The sequence below is a fragment of the Citrus clementina genome, unplaced genomic scaffold, assembly GCF_000493195.1.
Source record: "Citrus clementina cultivar Clemenules unplaced genomic scaffold, Citrus_clementina_v1.0 scaffold_8, whole genome shotgun sequence".
In the NCBI taxonomy this organism is placed as follows: Eukaryota; Viridiplantae; Streptophyta; class Magnoliopsida; order Sapindales; family Rutaceae; genus Citrus; species Citrus x clementina.
Window position 1 is genome coordinate 22,388,943 of NW_006262022.1, and position 19,914 is coordinate 22,408,856.

Below are 19,914 nucleotides of genomic sequence, written 5' to 3' on the forward strand. Positions count from 1 at the left end.
GAAGAAATGTAATGTGAAAAAACTATCAGAAAAACAACAAATAAGAAGAATTGACACAGTATGTTTAAACTCCAACAAGAAAAAGTTTCTCAAAGAAGTGTTTTGTCATTAAGTATAGAAGTTCGGATTTTCACTGTATTTCACAAAGAAATCAATACCAAAAACTCCAAAACATGATGAGATTAGAGATAATTACAGAATTCATCCTTATGATCTGTCCGACAACTATTATGTAACCAAAAATATGCATGCAACCATATACAGATGTTTACACTTGTCTTTCTGTGTGAGAGTGTTCAAAGATAGAAAGGGAAAACTCATTATATTGAGACTTCTAACACCCGAGTATGACATGAAATATTTTTGGTACTCTTATTCAAAGTTAAACTGTGGGTTTGAAATGAGCAGAAGTATTCATCGGAAATAGAAGAGTGTTTTCAGGAACATGTGCATAGTGCCTGTTACCATCTATCAACTCAGTTTCCCACAGAACTGGATAAGACTGATTCTAGTTTACAATATTGGAGATGCAACACAAACTAAAAGATATTAAACAAAAGATCTGGTCTTTTAATCCAGAAGTGGGTATGAAAAAATACATGGAGAAGAAATTAGGTAAAACTGAAAATAGAGATGGGAATCATTTGGAAAGAAAACTCTAATATAACAAGTTACTAATACGCATAATTTTTCAACAAATAATCCATTTCCATCAAGTAAAAAGAAAGTCTCACAAACCACAATAATCTTCAACCTTTGAATGCAGTTATTTTATGTTCAATTTCTGGAAGTAAACGTACCTTATAAGTGAGGAACTTCAATTTGATCATCAAATTTTCATCCTCATTAGCCAAGCCATCTGTTCCTGACACACCACCATTACCACTAACAGTTTTCTCCAGATTATTGTTTCTGGCAATTTCAGCATCTCTTTCCTTGTTTGCCTTGAATAGATTTATATCGACAAAGAAACCTGGGTAAACATAAGAAGTGATAGAAAATCATTTACATAAGTCCATATAATTTTTCCCCAGATGAAAAAGAAGGAATAGGAAGTTCAAAAGAGCTGGAATTGTGCATTATATATCACATAAAATAAAAACAGGTATTGCAATTCCAATTATTCAGATGCTGCAGCATGTCAGCAGGGAGATAGACTGTACTGCAAGGTATTGCATTCTTGATTTCTGGGCCATAACATTCCTCAAGATCAGATTAAACTTCAGAGGGATCCCCAGAAAATTGACCCCAAAATAAAAAATTAAAAAAAAGGAAAACAATTGGGTTGCAGAAGGACTAGGGTTCATTTCTTTAAGCATTTTTACTTGACAATATTGTTTTTGGTTCACATGCCAAAAACAACAGAACTATACAGAGATATTTAAATCCAGCAGAAAGTTGGGATTCTGGGTTTTCCAGCATAGCAGACACATTAACCTCACATTCATTCACTTGTAGACTTACATACATGGGTAGTCTCTAATAAACTGCCATACTCACTCGGGGGGGTAATAATGGGTACTCTCTAAAGCAAAAACATCTTGAATTTGTAACATTATCTTTTTGAAAATTTGGCAATAAGAAAATCTTACGATATTACCACTGCATATTCAACCCATAATTGTCAATCTCATTGTTCTATTCATTATTATAATTTCCATGTGAGCCATGTATGCACTTATTTCCATGACATTTCAGCATGTCACTTGCTTTCCTTGCTTGCTTATATCTGTCACTAATTTGTCCCCTTCTCATACACTTAGTTCAACCACTATTCACTATAAACATAGTTACATGGCTGCAAGATAACCAAGAAGAGAACAGATGCAGAGAGTCAAGGTAAAACCCACATGCAATATATGAAGAAATAGTTCCCTGACAAGAAACAAAACTCTTATTCAATAGATTTTCAGTAGGTTTAATAAAGTCTACTCAGATCCTTTCCAAATAAAGAGTGGAAGATCTTACCTCGATACAATGGCCACAGGCCGGGCCTATGCCTGAAACAGGTCACAAATTCTTAATCAGGAAATGCAAATGAATATTCAACAGGAACAAAATGACTAACCAACACAATGCTCTAGATCAAAAAGAGAATATGATCATATATAAACAAAATATAGCATAAGTCTAAACAATACCTCATCTCTTTCTGGTATCGCCTAAAAACGGAGTCGCTATGGACATGAATGACCATTTTGTAGAAAAGGTTGTCATTTGAAACAGAGTCAAGTTTGTGGAAGTTATGATAAATTTTAAAGGCAGCAGGGAAACGCTTGTCTCGCATCAAACGAATCATTTCCTGGTTGAACAAAAAAGATGGAAAAAAAGAGAAATAGAGATGATTACTACAGAGCAGCGCCATAGGGTCCTAAATTACAAAGAAAACAAGTCTGTAACATTAGAAGTCTGCAAGATGAGAAACAATTAGCAAACATAACACAGCAATATCGACTACTGGAAGATCCATGTGTCCAACACTAACATAAGGAGAAGCAACTACCTAGTTTTAGCTTTAAAGATCAAGCAGTAAACGATTGACAAGCCATGGGAACAGTGCATAAGCAATTTTTTATTTTTTTCTTCTTTTTTATTTTTTTTCTTATGGGCTCAGAAACAAAAGAAAAGGTCAAACTACAAATTCTTGAAGTTCATAAATTCTATAAAGTGATTACACCGTAGCTGCCTTCCAATTAGTCAAAATAAAGAAGCTCACCGGGAATCCCAGAATTTAACTGTCCCAAAGGAATATGAAATCCTCCAGCACTTTGTTCTAAAAAATTCTTAAGTTTCAATCCATAGGACCCAAAATATAGCTATAACCACACAATCCCATCAGACTGAATCCCTCCCCCTACCTGTAAACCTCAAAAATTTCTTTCAATGCATAAGCGCTTATCAATGTAAACAAACTGATTGCACTTGAAAATTCATCTAATGTTAGAAATTCATAACGAGACAATTTTCTCAATAGAAAAATTTAATCAGATAATGGCCTAACCTGCAACTTAGTGGTTGACAAATCAGCAGGATGAGCATTCAAAAATTTTGTAAGAACAGATCTGTCTGCATTTCTTGAATGGGTACCACCGGCTTCAACGCCAAACCAGTCTGAATGGTCGGGGCAAAAAGGTGAGCCAACACTCTGAAGAAGCGCTTTTATTTGCTGCAGAAGTGTTTTCACAGAAGAAAATAAATAAACAAGGAATTGAAGTTCACAGGTGAACTAATTATAACGTCACACATAAAATTTCAACATTAAATACAGCAGCATTTCATGTTGAAAGGAAGCTCACATTACCTGCTTTTCATCGGACCTATTTGCAGCACAAATTTCCCTCAGGCTTGGTCCCAAATCAAGGCCAGCTGAAATACAACAGATTAGGTGTTATCATACAAGTTCAATTCTAACGAACATGTTGAAGATAAACAGGAGTTCCATTACACACACAGGCAGAAATAAATAAAAGAACGAAGCCAACTAAGTGAAGACAATCCTGAACAAAGATACCTATCTTACTTATTCTGTAGCATAGCCTGGCTTAGATGCTCACAATAGGCAGGCATGATTGCATCTATAAATATCAATGCAGGTACCATTGGGATCCTGCTTCAAATGGCAGGGTCTAGAATGATTTACCCCCTTAGGTTTGGAGTTGGGATGGGGTTCCTCCCCCCAAACTCAACCTTTCACAGCATCAGAATTTTACTCCAGCTGTAGGCAATTAGAATATATAGGAACTAAAAAATTTCTTTGAGGGATTGCAAATAAAAATCAGCATTAACTTGTAGCAGATTTCGTCTATATTTGCTACCACCTAATAATAATAAGTCCTTCTCATATCTTCAGACAAAAATACTGATTCCCTGAAGCTAAAATTTACAATCGCAGTTCATATAATGCTTAATATTGATCATTAAAGAACTCGATCTAGATGCTTTTTCAAATATACATATTTATAAAGGTTTGAAAATCAAAGTGAAATGAAAGAGCTTGCAGGGGGAATATCTAGCGTACCTCCCTCAACTGGTGGTGGAGGATAATCTCTCAAGACCTCCTCCATGTGCTGTGAGCACTCATGGCTAACAATGCGAGCCACGAGACCCTCTAATATTTCGCCTTGTACCTGAATATGATCTTTAGAACCTGTAAATAAGTAAAAAGTTAACTTGACACTTTACAGCAGCAAAATCATCTAAGATAGAAAGGCTTTCACCCTATGCTGCTAGGACTGACACTATGGGTGCCGTTGGCAGCTTGCATTACACCGTATATCTTTGTATTAAAACACTGTTCCTATGCTAACCCACGTTTGGCTGCAATTTCTAGTTGCATAGCACACATTAAAAAGGTGGCCAATACAATGAAATTTAAAAAAAAAAATGATGGTAGGATTTTGGCTGTATGGCATTAAAACACTATTTATATTTTAAATATAATCATTTAACTTTTTTATTTAATAAATTATAATAAATTTCAATTTATTGAATATTAATTTATATTTATATTTAAATAAAAAACGTAATTTAAATAATAATATAAGATAGTAATAAACCTAAATATTTAATAAATAAATGCCTATTTTACTTCATTACATGAAATCATTTTAATTTTTTTTACTTTAAATACAAAAAGTATTTTAATTTTGTTTAATCATTTATTATTTACTAAAATACTAAATTTAAAAATAAAACAATTATATTCAACATTAATAAATAAAATAAAATTTATAATTTAATATTATCTTATATAATACAATTCATACTACACCAAACATAGTGTTGCATTATAAAGTAATGCAACGGAACCCCAGTGCAATACACCATAATGCAATAAAGTTAATACAATGTAATCCAATACAATGTGCCTGAAACACTAATGAAAACGCAAATGATAAACAAAACATTAATGCTATACGAAGACTTTTGATGTCTCTTTTTCTTCTTAAAACCCCCTCCCCAACAACAAAGTGTTCTCAAGAAGTACCAAAAATAGGGTCAATGGGAATCTATAGAGGAAGAGAGAGCAAATATATAGTGGATAATAGGCACTATGGTTCTATTTTGGCTGGTCTGCAAAAATGGAACTGCCAGTTGCTAAACTGATGGAGGTAATAGTTCAGACAAAGTTGTTTCGGTGCAGAATGTTATGTGACAAATAAATTATCAAACAAATAACATGTGGTGTGGCAACCATGAACCTCAACAGGAGATGCCATGAAAAATTGACACAACAGCAACAGCGAGGATGATAGGACTAAAGGCAAAGGGGCATTGATCATGTTTTACATAATCTTCTTGCTTTCATTTTCACTTTTTGTTTCAAAAGATCCCTTTATATGTGAGAGAACCACCCTTCTCTATAAATCAACACAGCATAAGAGAAGTCTTTTCCTTTTTTCCTCAGAGAAACAATCCCATGAATGCGAAGCGCTGAAGTTGAAGTTAATTATGCAGTCTAAAACCTAACCTGGTACTGAAATATCAGCAACATCATCGAGAGCCTTACAAACAGAAGTTGCTGTTCCTTCTTCACAGAGTGCATCGTAAGCCGCAAAGAATGAAGTAACTGATTTCCTTCATTAACAGAAGATTAACAAGATACAATAAGTAAAACTTCCCACTATGTAATGCTTAATAAGATCAAACTAAAGCCAATTGATTGTGGCTGAACACAGAATGCCCAGGCACCCTATAAGAGACAGACAATACGTTACTATGGAGAGCTAAAACCAGAAATATTCCATATTTCCTTTTAAACCGTAAAAATGCATCATCCTGGCCCTATCTCATAACAGATTTGCACAAATAATTTAGAGATTATATGTATGATCCACATCCAACAACTTCAAGTAAATTGTAACAAAAGGTAATTCCAAACTTTGTTTTTCTAGGTAAGTTTCTGATATTTAGCATTACAGACTTCTGCAAACTTTCTTTTCCTCCTAATATTAGGAACATAAAGTGACCAAGTGAAATGCAGACACACCACATCAATTTCTCAACCTAACAGATCTAGAATGAGAGAATCAATCACATAACAGCCTGGATAGGAGCAAATTTCCTATTTACATCAGAACCCGATAACCATATTAAGAATCAGGATGCAGTTCTGAGAAAAATATTAAAAGGAAAAAAAAAAAGGAATGGTTTTTCAAACGAGTATCAATTGTTTACTGAGATGATGGAAAATAGTCTAAAGTCGAATAGAAGTCAAGAAGAACAGAAACTTGTCACATTTCTTCAACAAAGAATTATGTGTATGCATATCAAAAGGGAAAATATTGGAGTATCTGCAAAGGCAATAAGGAGGTTGAACAAAAGCACAGAATCCAATTAAAATAAATAAGCAAATAAACAATTACTTGCAAAAAACAAATTACTCAGAACATTTATCATGTCATCTAAGTGAAGGAGATCTCAATCATCACCTAGTTGAGAACAGCCACACATGATTTGTTGGTAAACGCCACTTCCGACAAAAAGCAATTATTTCAGGAGTAGAATAAAACTTTGGCTTCCCATTTCCTAATTCTGTGACTGCAGTCACCACCGCTGCTTAAAGCAAAGAAGAAGGTAAGAAATAGTTATGTTGTTATAACAATGGGTTTGAATGCTGCAAGTGATTGTCTTTGTCGCTGTGACAGTACTTCAATCATGCCAAAAAGAAAATATAGAACACACGTTCATAAAGAAAACAGCATAATGGTAATAACCTAAGAAATTTCTCAAGTGAAACATAAACAATAAAAACTCACATTATAACAGGGGTCAAAAAAAGAGTTAAACAAATAAAGTGGCTTCAAGAGTGAATGTGTCACCATGTCACTTCTTGCTTCGCTATGGAACATATTTTCTTTGATAACTCTAGGACAGATGTTCATAACAGTCATAACGAAAAAAACTACTTAAAACATGAAGGAAAGACAAGCACTAAAATGCAAACAAAGTTTTCCTCAGTCAATTGTCCAACAATAAACTCTCCCTACACTGCATGCTTCAATATGATGTGCAACAGTTGCATGTTGGTCTGTAATTTGAAGAAGGAAAAAGAGAAAGAAACATTCACCATAATCTTCTCGAGGGCGCTGTCCATGGTCTCCTAAAACAGCAGTCACCAGCTCCATTGAGATGCACATACGATTTTTCTGAAAGAATAATATTAAATCAACCTTTTTAAGACTTGAAATAGAGCTCATTGTAATCATCATAAATCATGCAGTCCTGCAAAAGGGATCAATCATGCCACAGGGAAGGCAGACACAAGAACACAGGGGACCTGAACCGGTTAGCATTCAAATTGAGCCAGATACACACACTCTCTTCATCAGAGCAAGAGGTAAATAACCAAAAATAGAATGATACCCTCACAAAGGGCCATAAACAGCAAAGAAGATTCATTTCTGGTAGTGTAGTACGGGACAGGGTCTGATTGGTATATGTTTGAATGTTTCACATCCAGGTTTCAAGCATCTATTCTGGTTTTTATCACATAATTGAGGAAAGACTATTTTGGAACAACATCAACTAAGATGACCTTAGAAATGTTCTGAAAGAAGGGAGAAGGTGGCCATCAGGGTTTTGAGGATGATGACGGACCCTCAGTCACGAAAAGTATATTGTACCAGAGTTTATGAGGGTATTCCCAGGGATGTCGCCCATATGGGTGTATCTTGATCAAAAAAGAGAAGCCAAAAGATGTGGCAAAACTGATTTCATCATTTTATGAGAATAAAATCTGTGTTCAAACAGGAAATATAACCTAGCTGGTCAAAGCTGTACTGGCCCAGAATGGACAGAGTATATTGTGACTTAAAAGTAACCTTAGTCACCAAACTCAGAATCACAATCATCTTATACCAATCAAAGCGGCTTGACTTATACTTTAGTGATAAAATTATCTTTATACATGTATAATAAATTATCAAGAAGAGACCTTGGAGCGCCCAGAAAAACTTATCAAGTTTTTCAAAATGGTGATTGCGAAGATTTGTTCGCGATCCTCTATATTACATAAAATTGAAATTGAATGCTACCTCAAGAAAATCATTGAATTCAACTTGCTTTTTAAGCGCTTGAGCACCCCATGCCTCCCGAAGCATCCGTCCAAGGACAAAAACACCAACAGCAGTGTATCTGCAGTTTAAAACGACAGTTACTTTTCTGGTATCCAAGTGGATTGGAATACGCAATATCATAATAATGGTATAAATTGAAATACTTTTTTGAATTATGTGAATGTATGAAACATTTAGTGGGGAGAGAGAGAGGGAGGAGGGAGGAGATTGTGATGCGGTTTAGGAAATATCTAGTCTGAATACCTTGAAGCATCTTTAATTCTACCAACTTCATACAAAAAAGGGGGTAGACAGCTAGTTGCATTATCTGGTAAGTTTGAACATAAAATTCCGGTGTCGTTATTTTACAATTTCATCGCTGCTCTATATTACATTGTTGATCTAAAGCATTTCTCACAATCTTAAGACCATTTAACAAGTTATATCATCACAAGCAGCCACTGTCACCAAAATTTAGAATTCTGCCATGTGCATCAAATGTGCCTTTCCATCAATTTAATAAGACAAGTGATATGACATTGCGGGGTTCCCACAAAGCAAAATCAAACAGAAAAGAAAACATTGCAAAACTAAACTAAAATATAATAAAATAAGGAGAATTTGCTTAAGAAGCATACACATTGCCAAAGCTATTCTTGGCATAAGCTCCACCCTTGTGGCCAGCATACATGAAAAGGGAACCAGAATGCTTAAGTGTAACCTGTTGAATGCCATTGCCATTGAAACCATGTAAACCAATTTAAGTCACAATCAACTGTAGAAAGAGAGAGGGGAAAATAGGAAATTCCTTAAGTAAGCAAGTTGGAATTCCTAATTATATCAATAGTTAGCAATGAGAATGGAGTTAAGACTAAAGCCATCAGAGGCGGAGACTTCTTCTATATTCGTGTGCATGCAAACAGCGAGACCATAGACTAGTATATTGATGGCGATACAACATACCAAACTAAGATAAGCTTGTGTAAGCCCCTTACCTCCACAGCAGCCAGACCATTAGATACCACCTCTACCATCCTCATCCTAATCTGGACGTATTGAGATAAATAACAATTAAAATAAAAGATAAACATTCATGCAAAAGGTTAAAAAAAAAAAAAGATACCATTCAAGAAGGAAACAAATAATTAAGAGCCAGATAGTCTGCCTATCAGTAGCACATTCTTAGTTGCCTAATGGCCAAATTAATGCTGGGGGGAAGGGTTATTTCGGAAATAGGATATCCTACTACAGATGTTTGATAGGTGACATATTTACCAGGATAAACAGGCACTAACGACTATGTATGTGAAAAGTAGTCGGACAAAGAGGAGTACCTCTTGATCAGATTTTTCATTTTCAAATTTGGGATAAAATGTGGCTCTTACTTCAGCAAGTGAATATGTTGAGTTGTCCACAGTAAAATTTTCCAACAGATTACCCCTGAATAATTTACTTAAATCCATTCTGCCTTTTTGTGCCGTTGTCATCTCAGATGCATTCCCCTTGATTGCAGTAGCAGTATCATCAGCAGGTAAATTTCCTACTTCTGCAGATGTCTGTCCACTCACTGTTCCATATGATTTAGGCTTCCAAATTGCTTTTTGACCTTGCGTGGGACTCTGGTTTGGTAGTTGGAAACTGCCAAATCCAGTGGATGGAACAGAAGATTGCCGATCATTTTCAGCAATACTCAACCCGCTAATTCCATTAGTGACAGCTTCAGCACCAGAAGAAGATACACCCTCCACCTCTGAAGATGGCATGTCCGTCACTGGCTTCTGTTTCCACAGCTGTTGACTATGCCCACCTCTTCTCTGCATATAGAAACCCATACCTCAAATTTAGCATTCAACACAAGAACATTTTAAACTCTAACTGACACTATTATTGTCTTCACTACATTCCAACAAGGTTCTTGACTACAGAAATAGAAATTCTTAATCATATTCCAAAATGAGATGCTAGGAACACAAACTTTCTGTATAAACTAATGTGTCATGCAACTATTGCTCAGATTAGAATGCGACATTCAATGTAATTGATAAAAATAAACCATGCAGTTCCATGTATCAATCATCTAATGAATACTTGGATGACACATCAGTTTGTTCAGAGAATCTGTGTCCCCAGTATTACTATGTTGGAAAACAATATAGAAGAAAGAAAAAAAATGAAAGCTCAATTACTCCAAATATTACAACTAAATAAACTTTTTGCAATCCTCATCAATACACAAAATCAATGCAAAGCTAAAACATACCAAACAATCATCCTACAGCATATTCAGCTAATTTCAAAGCAACCAACCAATTGATAACATTTTAGGAACCAATAAAACATTTAAAAGTGCAGTAGCGGAATATTTCTGATCGCAAGCTGATACTCCATGAAACAAATATTAATTAACATCAAGTATGAAGTCAATAGCAACTCAATTCACGTGATTCTAAATACAGCTAAATATATTTATACAAGAAGAATGGTCGAGCGAGCTTGCCTGATTGTAAGACATGATTGGTGAAACGGAGGAAGTGAAAGTGAGAGAACGAGCACGAGCTAGGGGCAGATAGCAGCGAAGCGACGACGTCGAGGAACGACGCAAGCAGAAGGCTCTTGAATGAGTGAGGGTGAAAGCGCAGAAGACGATTCTCTGCGATGCCGACATTCAATTTGAAGTGCTCGTTTTGGCGCTATTTATAGAGAATCACTCTTCGAAGTCAGTATGTAGAAGGAGCGGTGAGTCGTGTCCCTCACAATCGGTTACACATGAAATGGCTGCTTACGAGGGAAATGACCGAGTTAACAGGAACGTTCTGAGGGTTTTGCTGTGTTGCGCTACATCGGATTAATTTGGAGTCGCGGCCTGGAGAACACCACGTGTGATTCTGGTAAAATGGTTGCGGCTGACGTGGCCCGTGTAAACATTTATCGTATTTTTTTTATTTAGAAAATTAAATAAATAATTTAGGAAAAAAAATTATTTAAATAACTCTCTAAGTATTAATCTTACTTCTTTGATTTTTGTAATTGTATCTACGTCATAGATGATTAGGGATGGCAATAGTATCCGTAAACATATTCGCCAAAACCCTCCGGTCGTGGGTAATTTTGTGAGTTGCGGGTGAGTTTGGTATTATAAATTGCTATCACACTAGGTTGTGGGCGAGTTTGGTATTAATTAAATATCACATAGATATCCGTATGAATATCTAGCAACCCACAGCTCTTTTTAATATTTTTAATTTAATTTTAATTTTAATTAAAAAATATTTAAATCTAAAAATATATAAAGTAAATCAAGTAAATTGCAAACATGCGTGCGAGTTGCAATGTGCCTAGACCTTGATAAGCTTTAATTTAATGCATGGATTATTATATACTGATTATAATTTTGTATGAACTATTATTCTTTAACTTAATGCATGAGTTGTTTTATTATTATAATTTTGTTCTTCGGACTAATATTTAAAAAGTATTATCATTTAGAAAATATCAATCTTAATTATTATTGTATGAATCATGTTGGATGGGTGCTAATGGTGGTGAGTGAAATAAAGATCTTCTATTAGGCCTTATATTAAATAATAATATGAAATGATAATGATTATTTTTAGATATTAGTTCATGGTTTTTTTATGAATTTGCGTAATTGAGAATGGTTAAATTTAGAATTGATTATGTTATGTGGAATTTTAAGTTATTATTATAAATTTATATATTAAACATTTGTGATTTTAAATGTGAAAACTTACAAAAAATATGTCAAATACCATTACGGGTTTGATAATTGTCAAAACCCACAACGCGTAAGTTTTCTTTAAAAAATTAAAACCCACAACTAGTTGTAATTGCGTTCGGCTATTTAAATTTTGTGCGGATTTAGATTTAATAATAGCAAACTCATTGCGGGCGGTGTTCATTGTCATCCCTATAAATAATGTCATAAACAATTTCAATGGATCTAAGCTAGTGTTTGTTTATTTATCTGAAATTTAAATGAGTCTAAATTTTTCAAAAGTTTGAATGAATTTAAATATGAATTTATAAATACGTATTTATTTTTCTTTTTAAAATATTTGAAGATAAGTGGTATTTTATTTATTTTTATAAATAAAATGGATTTCATATTTACTTCGTATTCAAACGTTTTCTATTCATATATAGGTCTTAAAATTTTATTTTTCTATTTAGATGTAAATACTTAAAAAGACATAAATAAAAAAATAAACAAATAAATTTTTAAAAAAATTAAGATTAATAAAATTTCAAACTTGATATATTTGACAAACAAATTATTGTTAGTGTTATCTATGAGATCATACTCTTATACTTGTATAAAAAAACACACACCAAAAATGTATTTAATTAAAGAAACTACCTTGTTAAACATGAAGTATCATCATTCTCAACTCCAGTACAAAAGAAATTAAATAAACATAAATCAAAGTTGGTTGGTGTGAGTAGTTCGGCACTCTCACTCCTTAAGAGAAGTCAAGGGTTCAAGTCCCGCTCTTGTGTGGAGTCACCACTTTGGCCAGCACTTTACCCTTTACGGGCCGACCCAGTACAAGCGGGGATTAGTCTGGATTGTGGTACGGGCTTAAAGGTACCCCCACGGTTAAGGTCCACTCAGGACCACCTCGTGGTTCAGACAAAAAAAAAAAAAATTAAATAAACATAATTAAAATGAGGGCATTATTAGCTTTAAGAATGATGTGGCCTACGGAAACAAAACATTTGCTACTATTCCGAAACCCAAAAACCCAAATGCCCCACTTAAATGCTTCTATTGTGGGCCAAGAAACATTAAGCTTTCAAAGCCCAAATGTATTATTTCCTTCATTCAATGCTTGATACTGTTTTATTTCTTTTTTCCTTTTTAAATACTACCCTGTTTTATTTCAAAAACAAGATATTTTATCTTAAATATTACTTTTTAACGGTGGCAGCCAAGCAGGGGAGGGAAGCATGATCAACAAGAAGTGAATTAATTAGAGGAGATTATATTAATAAAAATATGCTCATCAAAATTAGATAAAGTAGAAAAAACAAATAAAATAAATTCAAATTTGTAAAAGCAGCAAATCCTAATCTCACTCTTAACAAATTTTTGAACTCGAGACTTTCCCCTGAATCCCCTCCCATATCTCGAACTCAATAGCCTGATCTCTAAGCATTCTATCCTTCAACCCATCCAAGAAAATGCAGCCTCAAAACTCCGGCAGCCAAGGATTCCGCTTCGGCTCAATCATTATCCATTCTCTTTGGATAACTCTGACTGGCATTCTACTATTCCGGATTGCCACTGCTAATACCCAGTCAGTTGTTTATGTCAAAATATTTGGAATATCCGGTGCAATTCTTGCAACCGGTCCTTGGATCATACATTTTCTGGTTTCAACAACCATCATAGTATTATACAAGGCACAGGTTTATGATCTTACATGGCTTGTTAAGCCGCCATCTGAAGGGGGTTCTTGTTGCTGGAATTCAAGAGCAGAGGATGGTGATATCAAATACGATACTTGGACTAGTAATGGTAATGGTAATGCGCACAGAAGAATAAATGGACATGGAAGCAGTAACATTGGTGACAACTTCCGTGCGCTTGTACCAGTTGATGCAACGAGGGGTCCTCAGTTGCAAAGGAACAGAACCATTTGATATTAAAAGCTTTGTTTGATATCAAAAGCTTTCTGAATTCTGTTCCATCAAATGGTTTTAGTATCATTTATATGCCATTTACCTGCTTGTTTTCTTGAATTCTTTTCATCTCAGGTAATAATGATTATTTGTCTTCTGTACAGAGAAAGTGCATATTGAAAATGTCATCAAAATAAGTATGCAGTTTCGATATTGACTTGAAAGTGAACAGCTGAACATCTGGGAACCCAAAAGAGCATAGATTTTGTTATATATATTTTCATTTTCAATAACATCTGCTGCAAAAATGATACAACTGCATGAAGCCAACAAATTTGAATTGCCTCAAAATAAACCCCAACGACAACAAAAAGAGTACCTCAATCTTTTCTGCTTCCCCAGTAAGAACAGACCTGTAGTATATACATAGTTATTTTACATATAAGTGAAAAGTGGTATCTCAGCTTTAAGGTAGCATTACTAAAGGCCCCTTCTTCCTGTTCTTCTCTATCACCTCCAACAAGACTTTGATCAACTTCTACAGTAATGATGAGTGGACCTTGTGGGGTTCCAAAAAGTGTAGTAAATATCTGTAGTATACACATAGTTATTTTATATATAAGTGAAAAGTGGTATCTCAGTTTAAGGTAGCATTACAAAAGGTCCCTTCTTCCTGTTCTTCACCATCACCTTCAACAGGACTTTGATCTACTTCCACAGCAATGTTGAGTGGACCTTGTGGGGTTCCAAAAAGAGTAGTAAATATCTGTCTATGACATTCATCACAAAAGTAGAAATAAGTGAAGTGACCTTCATATGGAAGCTTATGCATGGCAGCTCCTGGTAGAACCCTGTGCACGAAGTCAGTCATTGAAGGAGGAACAACCCTATCATCCATCCCCTGCATTTTGCCCGAAAAACCACATCGTTTGAGTATCAACTGACATTTATATATTGCAGATATCAGATAACAGTAAATGCAACCATCATATATGTCAGTTAACCAAGGAAGCCTAGACAATCAATGAGTAGACTTCAGTAAGACATTCCAGATAAACTAGCGAAGATCACAGAGCAGTAAAAGAGGAATCAATGAAAGGAGATACCAACGACCTGCCAAATGTGTATCGGACCAAGGAAACCTGTATATTCATCCTGACCTCTACTGAGAAAAGACTTGAGCAAACTAACGATTCCCTTTCCTTGCTGCTTCTTCTGCAATTTGAGATCTGCAAGTCTGAAACCCCAATTTGACACCTGCAGCACAGCTTCCTCCAGAAAGGGTTTGGCATTTCCCTGTCGAACCGATTCTTCCACATCCCTTTGCCAGAACTCTTCATAGATTGGATCCTCTATCAGTGCTCTGTCCTGGAAATATATGCAATATCATAAAAAAGGAGCCATCTGGTTTTAAGTCCAAACAGACTTCTAATTGGCATTTTGAAAATTTCAGCATACAAGATCAATAAAAGGAGCCTATTTAGTATTTACAGATGACTAATTGAGCAATACCATCAAGGCTTTAAAAATTACTACTTTTTGCATAAATCCACTCATAGGAAAAAGAAAAACAATCTAAAAGCCACAAACAAAATTTAAGAACTATCAGCAACTGGTAAATAGGAACAAATCACATGAGCAACCCAAAGGAGAATCTAAAAACTGGACTATACATCAAGATATAAAAGATAATATGAGAAGCTTACCCTTTTTCCTAGTGACAGAGACAGCCATTTGTCAATCTTACCATGCTTTCCAGATAGGAATGTTCGACGGTAGAAGTAAACAAGAGATCTGGGAAACCTCCGAGCCAAAAAGTACATGAATTTCCTTTTCCGTGTCCACTTCTCCCAGATCCCATACATCTCACCCTTAGTCATCATTGAATCATATGGATTAACCATAGGAGCAAACATGGCTGCACCTGCAAGTCAGATCAACAGTGGATCAGAGATGATTGCTTCTGGAAATATAGTAATAATCTTAGTTTCCTTTATTCATCCAAGTAAATTAGAATACGATCATCATAGTTAGACCACGGGAACAGCCAAACAGGTAATCAAATCACTTGCTAATGAAAACTCTACATTAATCACTTTACAGGATTCATTTCAAGACTTCATGAACTAAAGCTATGTGCTGTAGAAGAGCACTGCATGTTAGCAATGACTTCAATATCTACTTCCTCATACAGCAGAAAGCTTTTGGATCTTCATCAACAATACCAAGAACAAGAATACAGTGGCCTTCAAAGAATAGGTAAGGCTTGCAATGGAAATGCTCAACCTGCCTTTCCACACTGATCACATTGATGAAGTAGGATGGAATGTAATATTCACATCTTCACTTCTAAAATTCACACAAAATTTGAAAAACAGAGAAATCTGGGAAGCTTCTTCCATTTCTATTCACGGAAATAAATTATCAGATTTACAAGTTAGCTACAAAAAGAAATTAGTTATCATCTTATGATAACTAAGCTCATAACTGACGTTTTGCAATTCAAAAACATTTCCCATGAATTACACATACAACTAACAGCTTCTGATTCAAGCCAAGCTGAGCTTACACAATATCTATGCATGGAAAATAGCAGATAAGGACTAATGTACTTAAAATAAAAAAAAAAAAAAACACGTTCGTACCAGCTAGTCTATCTGGAATGTATTTGAGAGCAGCCCAAGCATGCAGACCTCCACTTGAGTATCCCAACACCCAGAATTTGTCATTGACACCCACTGAACTTGCGAAGAAGGACATATCCAAAGCTGATGATTCAAGATTTCTGCTGGGATGAGGATCGCTCTCACCAAAGCCAGGAAGATCATAAGTCAACAAGCGGATACCAAATTCCTCCAGCAACGAAGCTTTAAGTCCAGGAATTCCTAATTAAGAAAGAATACAACAAAGTTAACAAAAACAAGATCCCCATCCGATGAGAGCATAATGAATGCAACTAGAAGGGTTTACTGTAATCTTTTAACACTAAGATTATCCAACCTGCAAGCCGGGATGAAAGAAAATTATGGGGTACAATTATCGAATATCTAGCTCTATCAGCTGCAACACCTTCCTCCCTGTATGCTATGTATCTACCATCTGGAAGCAGTATACGATCTGCACTGAGAGGATGTATGGATAGCTTCTTTTCCAATGGGATCGAATTTTCGCCTTCCGTATTTACACTCAAGACTGCGGATTAACCACAAACTTGAAAGATGATTCAACAACAATTGCAGAATACATTACAATCCATATCGATAATTATTATTACGTAAAAATATCCAATATCATATCATATTGGTACGCAGTTGCATATTGTGTATGAAATCCCCTTCAATTTTGGGTTTCTCAGATGAAACAATAGAAAATCATAAAGTCGAAATAAAGAATGCTCCCCACCCCGCACCCACCCAAAAAGGAAAGAAAACACTTTCTCAGCAACCGAACATTACTATTGCATTTACAAACTCCAAATATCATTCACTTACTTCATTTACTTGCAACAAAGAACAGCATAACATAACAATAACCAGAAGAAAAACAAAAACAGAAAAGCCAACAAAACTTCTCAGTATTACCTGCAAAAGCCAGAACAAGAACAAAGCAAATGACAGACCAAGCATGCAGGGGATCTTTATCTTCAGGCAAGTACTCATTGAAGAATCTCAATTTCCCACAAACTTTGTCACAAGGCCCTTTAAGTTTCCCCAAATTCTTCCTCATAAAAGAATCTTCTTTCCCTAAACTTTGCCGCACAATATCCCTACACCCTTTAGCGAACTCAACACTCATCTCCATCACCCCCTTCACAAACTCCCTCACTTGATACCCAAAACTCTCCGTTTCACTCCCATGATGCCCATTACTCCATGCAGCACTGTTAACAAAACGAGCGTACTGATCTTCACTAGTTCCCATCATATAGAAATAGAACAAATGACAAATCTTGATCAGTGTGTCTCTGAATTTTATGTGCAGAGTTTTGGGAACTTATAATTAAAAAAAAAAAAAAAAGGTAAGGTAGATGAATTTTCTTGAAAGAAACAATTTTTTTATTATTGTTTTTGAGCGACTTGACTTGACTATAAAGCAAAGGTAAGAAATTTTTAAAAAATGCGTACCAGAAAACAAGAAAGATTGGCAAGTGAAAGAGCTCAAAAAGGTTTTGTTAGAAAAAAATGATGCCTTTTTAAGACCAAGATGGAGACATCTGCGTCACCAAATTTTTACCATTTTTTGATAATAAATGCATTTGCTTTATGGAAAAGAAAATTCTTGTACAGGGGGTATATTTAGCTTGGGATCATTTTTTAAAGTCATTTTAAAGACATAAACTTTTCTTAAATTTTGTTAATTTCCATTGAAAAAGGAGAGGATTTTTTTGTGGTGATGATGCGAGATAAAAGGTTGGTGGAGTGATGATGTGGGAACCGGTAGTGAGTGGGGATGGTGAATGTGACGGACAGCTGATGTTACCCCACGTGGAATTATCATCAAGACTGCCAAAAGCCGAAAAGACAGCTTGGCTTTGCCGTGGCCCATGGCGGTTGTTTTGGTGTTGGGTAAAGTTCAGTGACTGTGAGAATAATACATCCGGATCCTCAAATCTTTATTTTTCTCAGATGAGGACATGAATGCATCAATATATCAAATATGTCCTTAATCCAATAATCCCTATTGAAAGACCGAAAACTCCTTGCCATTGAGTCTGGGACTGAAGTAATGAAAGTTTAACCAATGCTTTGGAAGTCATTCGATAGGATTTTTACTTTAGGGACCTATTTCGTATGGATGAATAAGTTATGTCTTTATTTGAGAAAAAATAGAAAATAGGGAGCCTAATGTTATTATTCTATTACGTCAACTGCGCGTCTGGCGCCAACTGTCAGCGACATACTCCTGCCGCTGCTGCTTCTGCTTTGCCAATTCACTGCTCCAGATTTTCTAGTTTGAAGCTAAGAGCTGACAGTGTCGTGAGGCTTTTGCAGTGAAAAAAAAACATGATGTTTTTCATGGACCTTAAAATCAGAGGTCTTGTCATGCCACGTTGATGAATCAATAAAGAACAAGAAACAATCACCCACAGCGTTATTTACTTTTTCTTTCCTTCTTAAGTAAGTCACCAACAGCTTAATTATTCTTTGAAATTTTGAAGATCAATTTAAACGAGAGAATGCCACGTAACTGGATACAGTAAAGATAAGGAGATCTACCAGATTGCGGGGGCAGTGCTTTGTACTTTTGATCAATCAAAATGTTGGTTCTCAGCACACCATATTAAATGATTCACGCACGAGAGATGAATAAAATAATATTTCCATCCTAATTCTTAAATAGTATATTATTACACAGATTATTCAAACGTTATGGAAATGCCTCACATTATTGCCAATTTATGAAAGTAGTCCATTTGTCTGTTAATAGTAAAACATGTACACTTTTTTAATGAATATCGCCAAGTAAATCTATCACGTTAGACATGCTATCAATTATCAACAAGCATCAAGCCATCAATATATTAAGTGTCCAATCCATGAGTGAATGATGGGCAATCAACATTTAAATACTTAATTCGTGCCCAACTGATAGATATGTATGTCGAATATTTGATTAATGCGACATATCATGACCAATTAATAGATATACATGTCGAATATTTGATTAATGCCACATATTACTTTGAGACATTCTATATGTAATGCCCAATTTCAACTACCAACGTTACATAAATAAATGGGCTAATTTTTTAAATCAACACTAATTTTATGCTACTTTTTTAAATTTCCGTAGATAATTTTTTAAACACTACAGGGGAGAGAGTGCACAGGAAAATTAGCTTTAGGCACGGAAACGGTCCGGGTGATTGTAATGGTGTCAGTCAACATAATTGATGCTCTTGCTAGAGGTAGGAAGATTCACAACTAAAAGTTGCATGGTTGGTAGGGGTGGGCAAAAAAATCGTAGTGTTAAAAAAACCGAACTGAACGTTTTTTTTCATTCGGTTCGGTTTTTATTTTTTAAAAAAACCGAATATACCGTTTGTAAAAAAAATCGAAATATCGGTTCGATATTCGGTTCACTTAGCTGAACCGAAAAACCAAATTATTTTTTGATTTTATTCAAATCAAACATGTGTTATTTCTCTTTATAACATTATGATTATGTTTATATAGATGAAGTATTGGAGTTTGGTTATGTATTTTGAAATTTT

At 35.0% G+C, this 19,914-nt stretch overlaps 3 protein-coding genes across 7 annotated transcripts in view; 1 reads left to right on the forward strand and 2 right to left on the reverse strand.

Moving 5' to 3' along the window:
- Window positions 1-10,865, reverse strand: part of LOC18033604 (tRNA ligase 1) — a 20,733-nt gene extending 9,868 nt beyond the window's left edge. The window contains exons 1-14 of one of the 4 annotated variants that reach the window (XM_024178801.1): window positions 10,555-10,865; window positions 9,443-9,871; window positions 9,053-9,103; window positions 8,696-8,778; window positions 8,037-8,136; window positions 7,070-7,148; window positions 6,432-6,555; window positions 5,471-5,577; window positions 4,019-4,147; window positions 3,302-3,366; window positions 3,002-3,166; window positions 2,142-2,302; window positions 1,969-2,000; window positions 801-973 (exon numbers count right to left, since the gene is read on the reverse strand). In XM_024178801.1, the coding sequence (XP_024034569.1) occupies window positions 801-973; window positions 1,969-2,000; window positions 2,142-2,302; window positions 3,002-3,166; window positions 3,302-3,366; window positions 4,019-4,147; window positions 5,471-5,577; window positions 6,432-6,555; window positions 7,070-7,148; window positions 8,037-8,136; window positions 8,696-8,778; window positions 9,053-9,103; window positions 9,443-9,871; window positions 10,555-10,722 (1,866 nt within the window). In that variant the 5' untranslated portion in view covers window positions 10,723-10,865. Of the gene's footprint in view, window positions 1-800; window positions 974-1,968; window positions 2,001-2,141; window positions 2,303-3,001; window positions 3,167-3,301; window positions 3,367-4,018; window positions 4,148-5,470; window positions 5,578-6,431; window positions 6,556-7,069; window positions 7,149-8,036; window positions 8,137-8,695; window positions 8,779-9,052; window positions 9,104-9,391; window positions 9,872-10,554 lie in introns of those variants that run through there. The other 3 variants (XM_006424578.2, XM_024178802.1, XM_024178804.1) reach the window with 3 other exon arrangements.
- Window positions 10,866-13,255: 2,390 nt separating this feature from the next.
- LOC18034162 lies at window positions 13,256-13,721 on the forward strand. Its single transcript, XM_006424579.2, has one exon. It carries the CDS (start codon window positions 13,260-13,262, stop codon window positions 13,719-13,721), a length of 462 nt encoding a protein of 153 aa, XP_006424642.1. The 5' UTR covers window positions 13,256-13,259.
- Window positions 13,722-13,945: 224 nt separating this feature from the next.
- LOC18035364 lies at window positions 13,946-17,701 on the reverse strand. 2 transcript variants are annotated; one of them, XM_024178050.1, is made up of 6 exons: window positions 17,282-17,701; window positions 16,701-16,892; window positions 16,346-16,585; window positions 15,407-15,624; window positions 14,814-15,068; window positions 13,946-14,601 (listed from the first exon to the last, which is right to left on the reverse strand). In XM_024178050.1, exons 1-6 carry the CDS (start codon window positions 17,622-17,624, stop codon window positions 14,338-14,340), a joined length of 1,512 nt encoding a protein of 503 aa, XP_024033818.1. In that variant the 5' UTR covers window positions 17,625-17,701; the 3' UTR covers window positions 13,946-14,337. The 2 variants fall into 2 exon arrangements, with proteins under 2 accessions (XP_024033818.1, XP_024033823.1); XM_024178055.1 differs by having other exon boundaries at window positions 14,568-14,601; window positions 14,861-15,068.
- Between the last annotated feature and the right edge of the window lie 2,213 nt (window positions 17,702-19,914).

Coding starts and splice junctions, on each gene's coding strand:
- LOC18034162 (XM_006424579.2), top strand. CDS start 13,260: ATGCAGCCTCAAAACTCCGGCAGCCAAGGATTCCGCTTCGGCTCAATC.
- LOC18035364 (XM_024178050.1), bottom strand. CDS start 17,624: ATGATGGGAACTAGTGAAGATCAGTACGCTCGTTTTGTTAACAGTGCT. Junction 16,586..16,700: donor TCTTTCATCCCGGCTTGCAG/GTTGGATAATCT, acceptor TTTCTTAATTAG/GAATTCCTGGACTTAAAGCT. Junction 14,602..14,813: donor GTCCGATACACATTTGGCAG/GTCGTTGGTATC, acceptor GGCAAAATGCAG/GGGATGGATGATAGGGTTGT.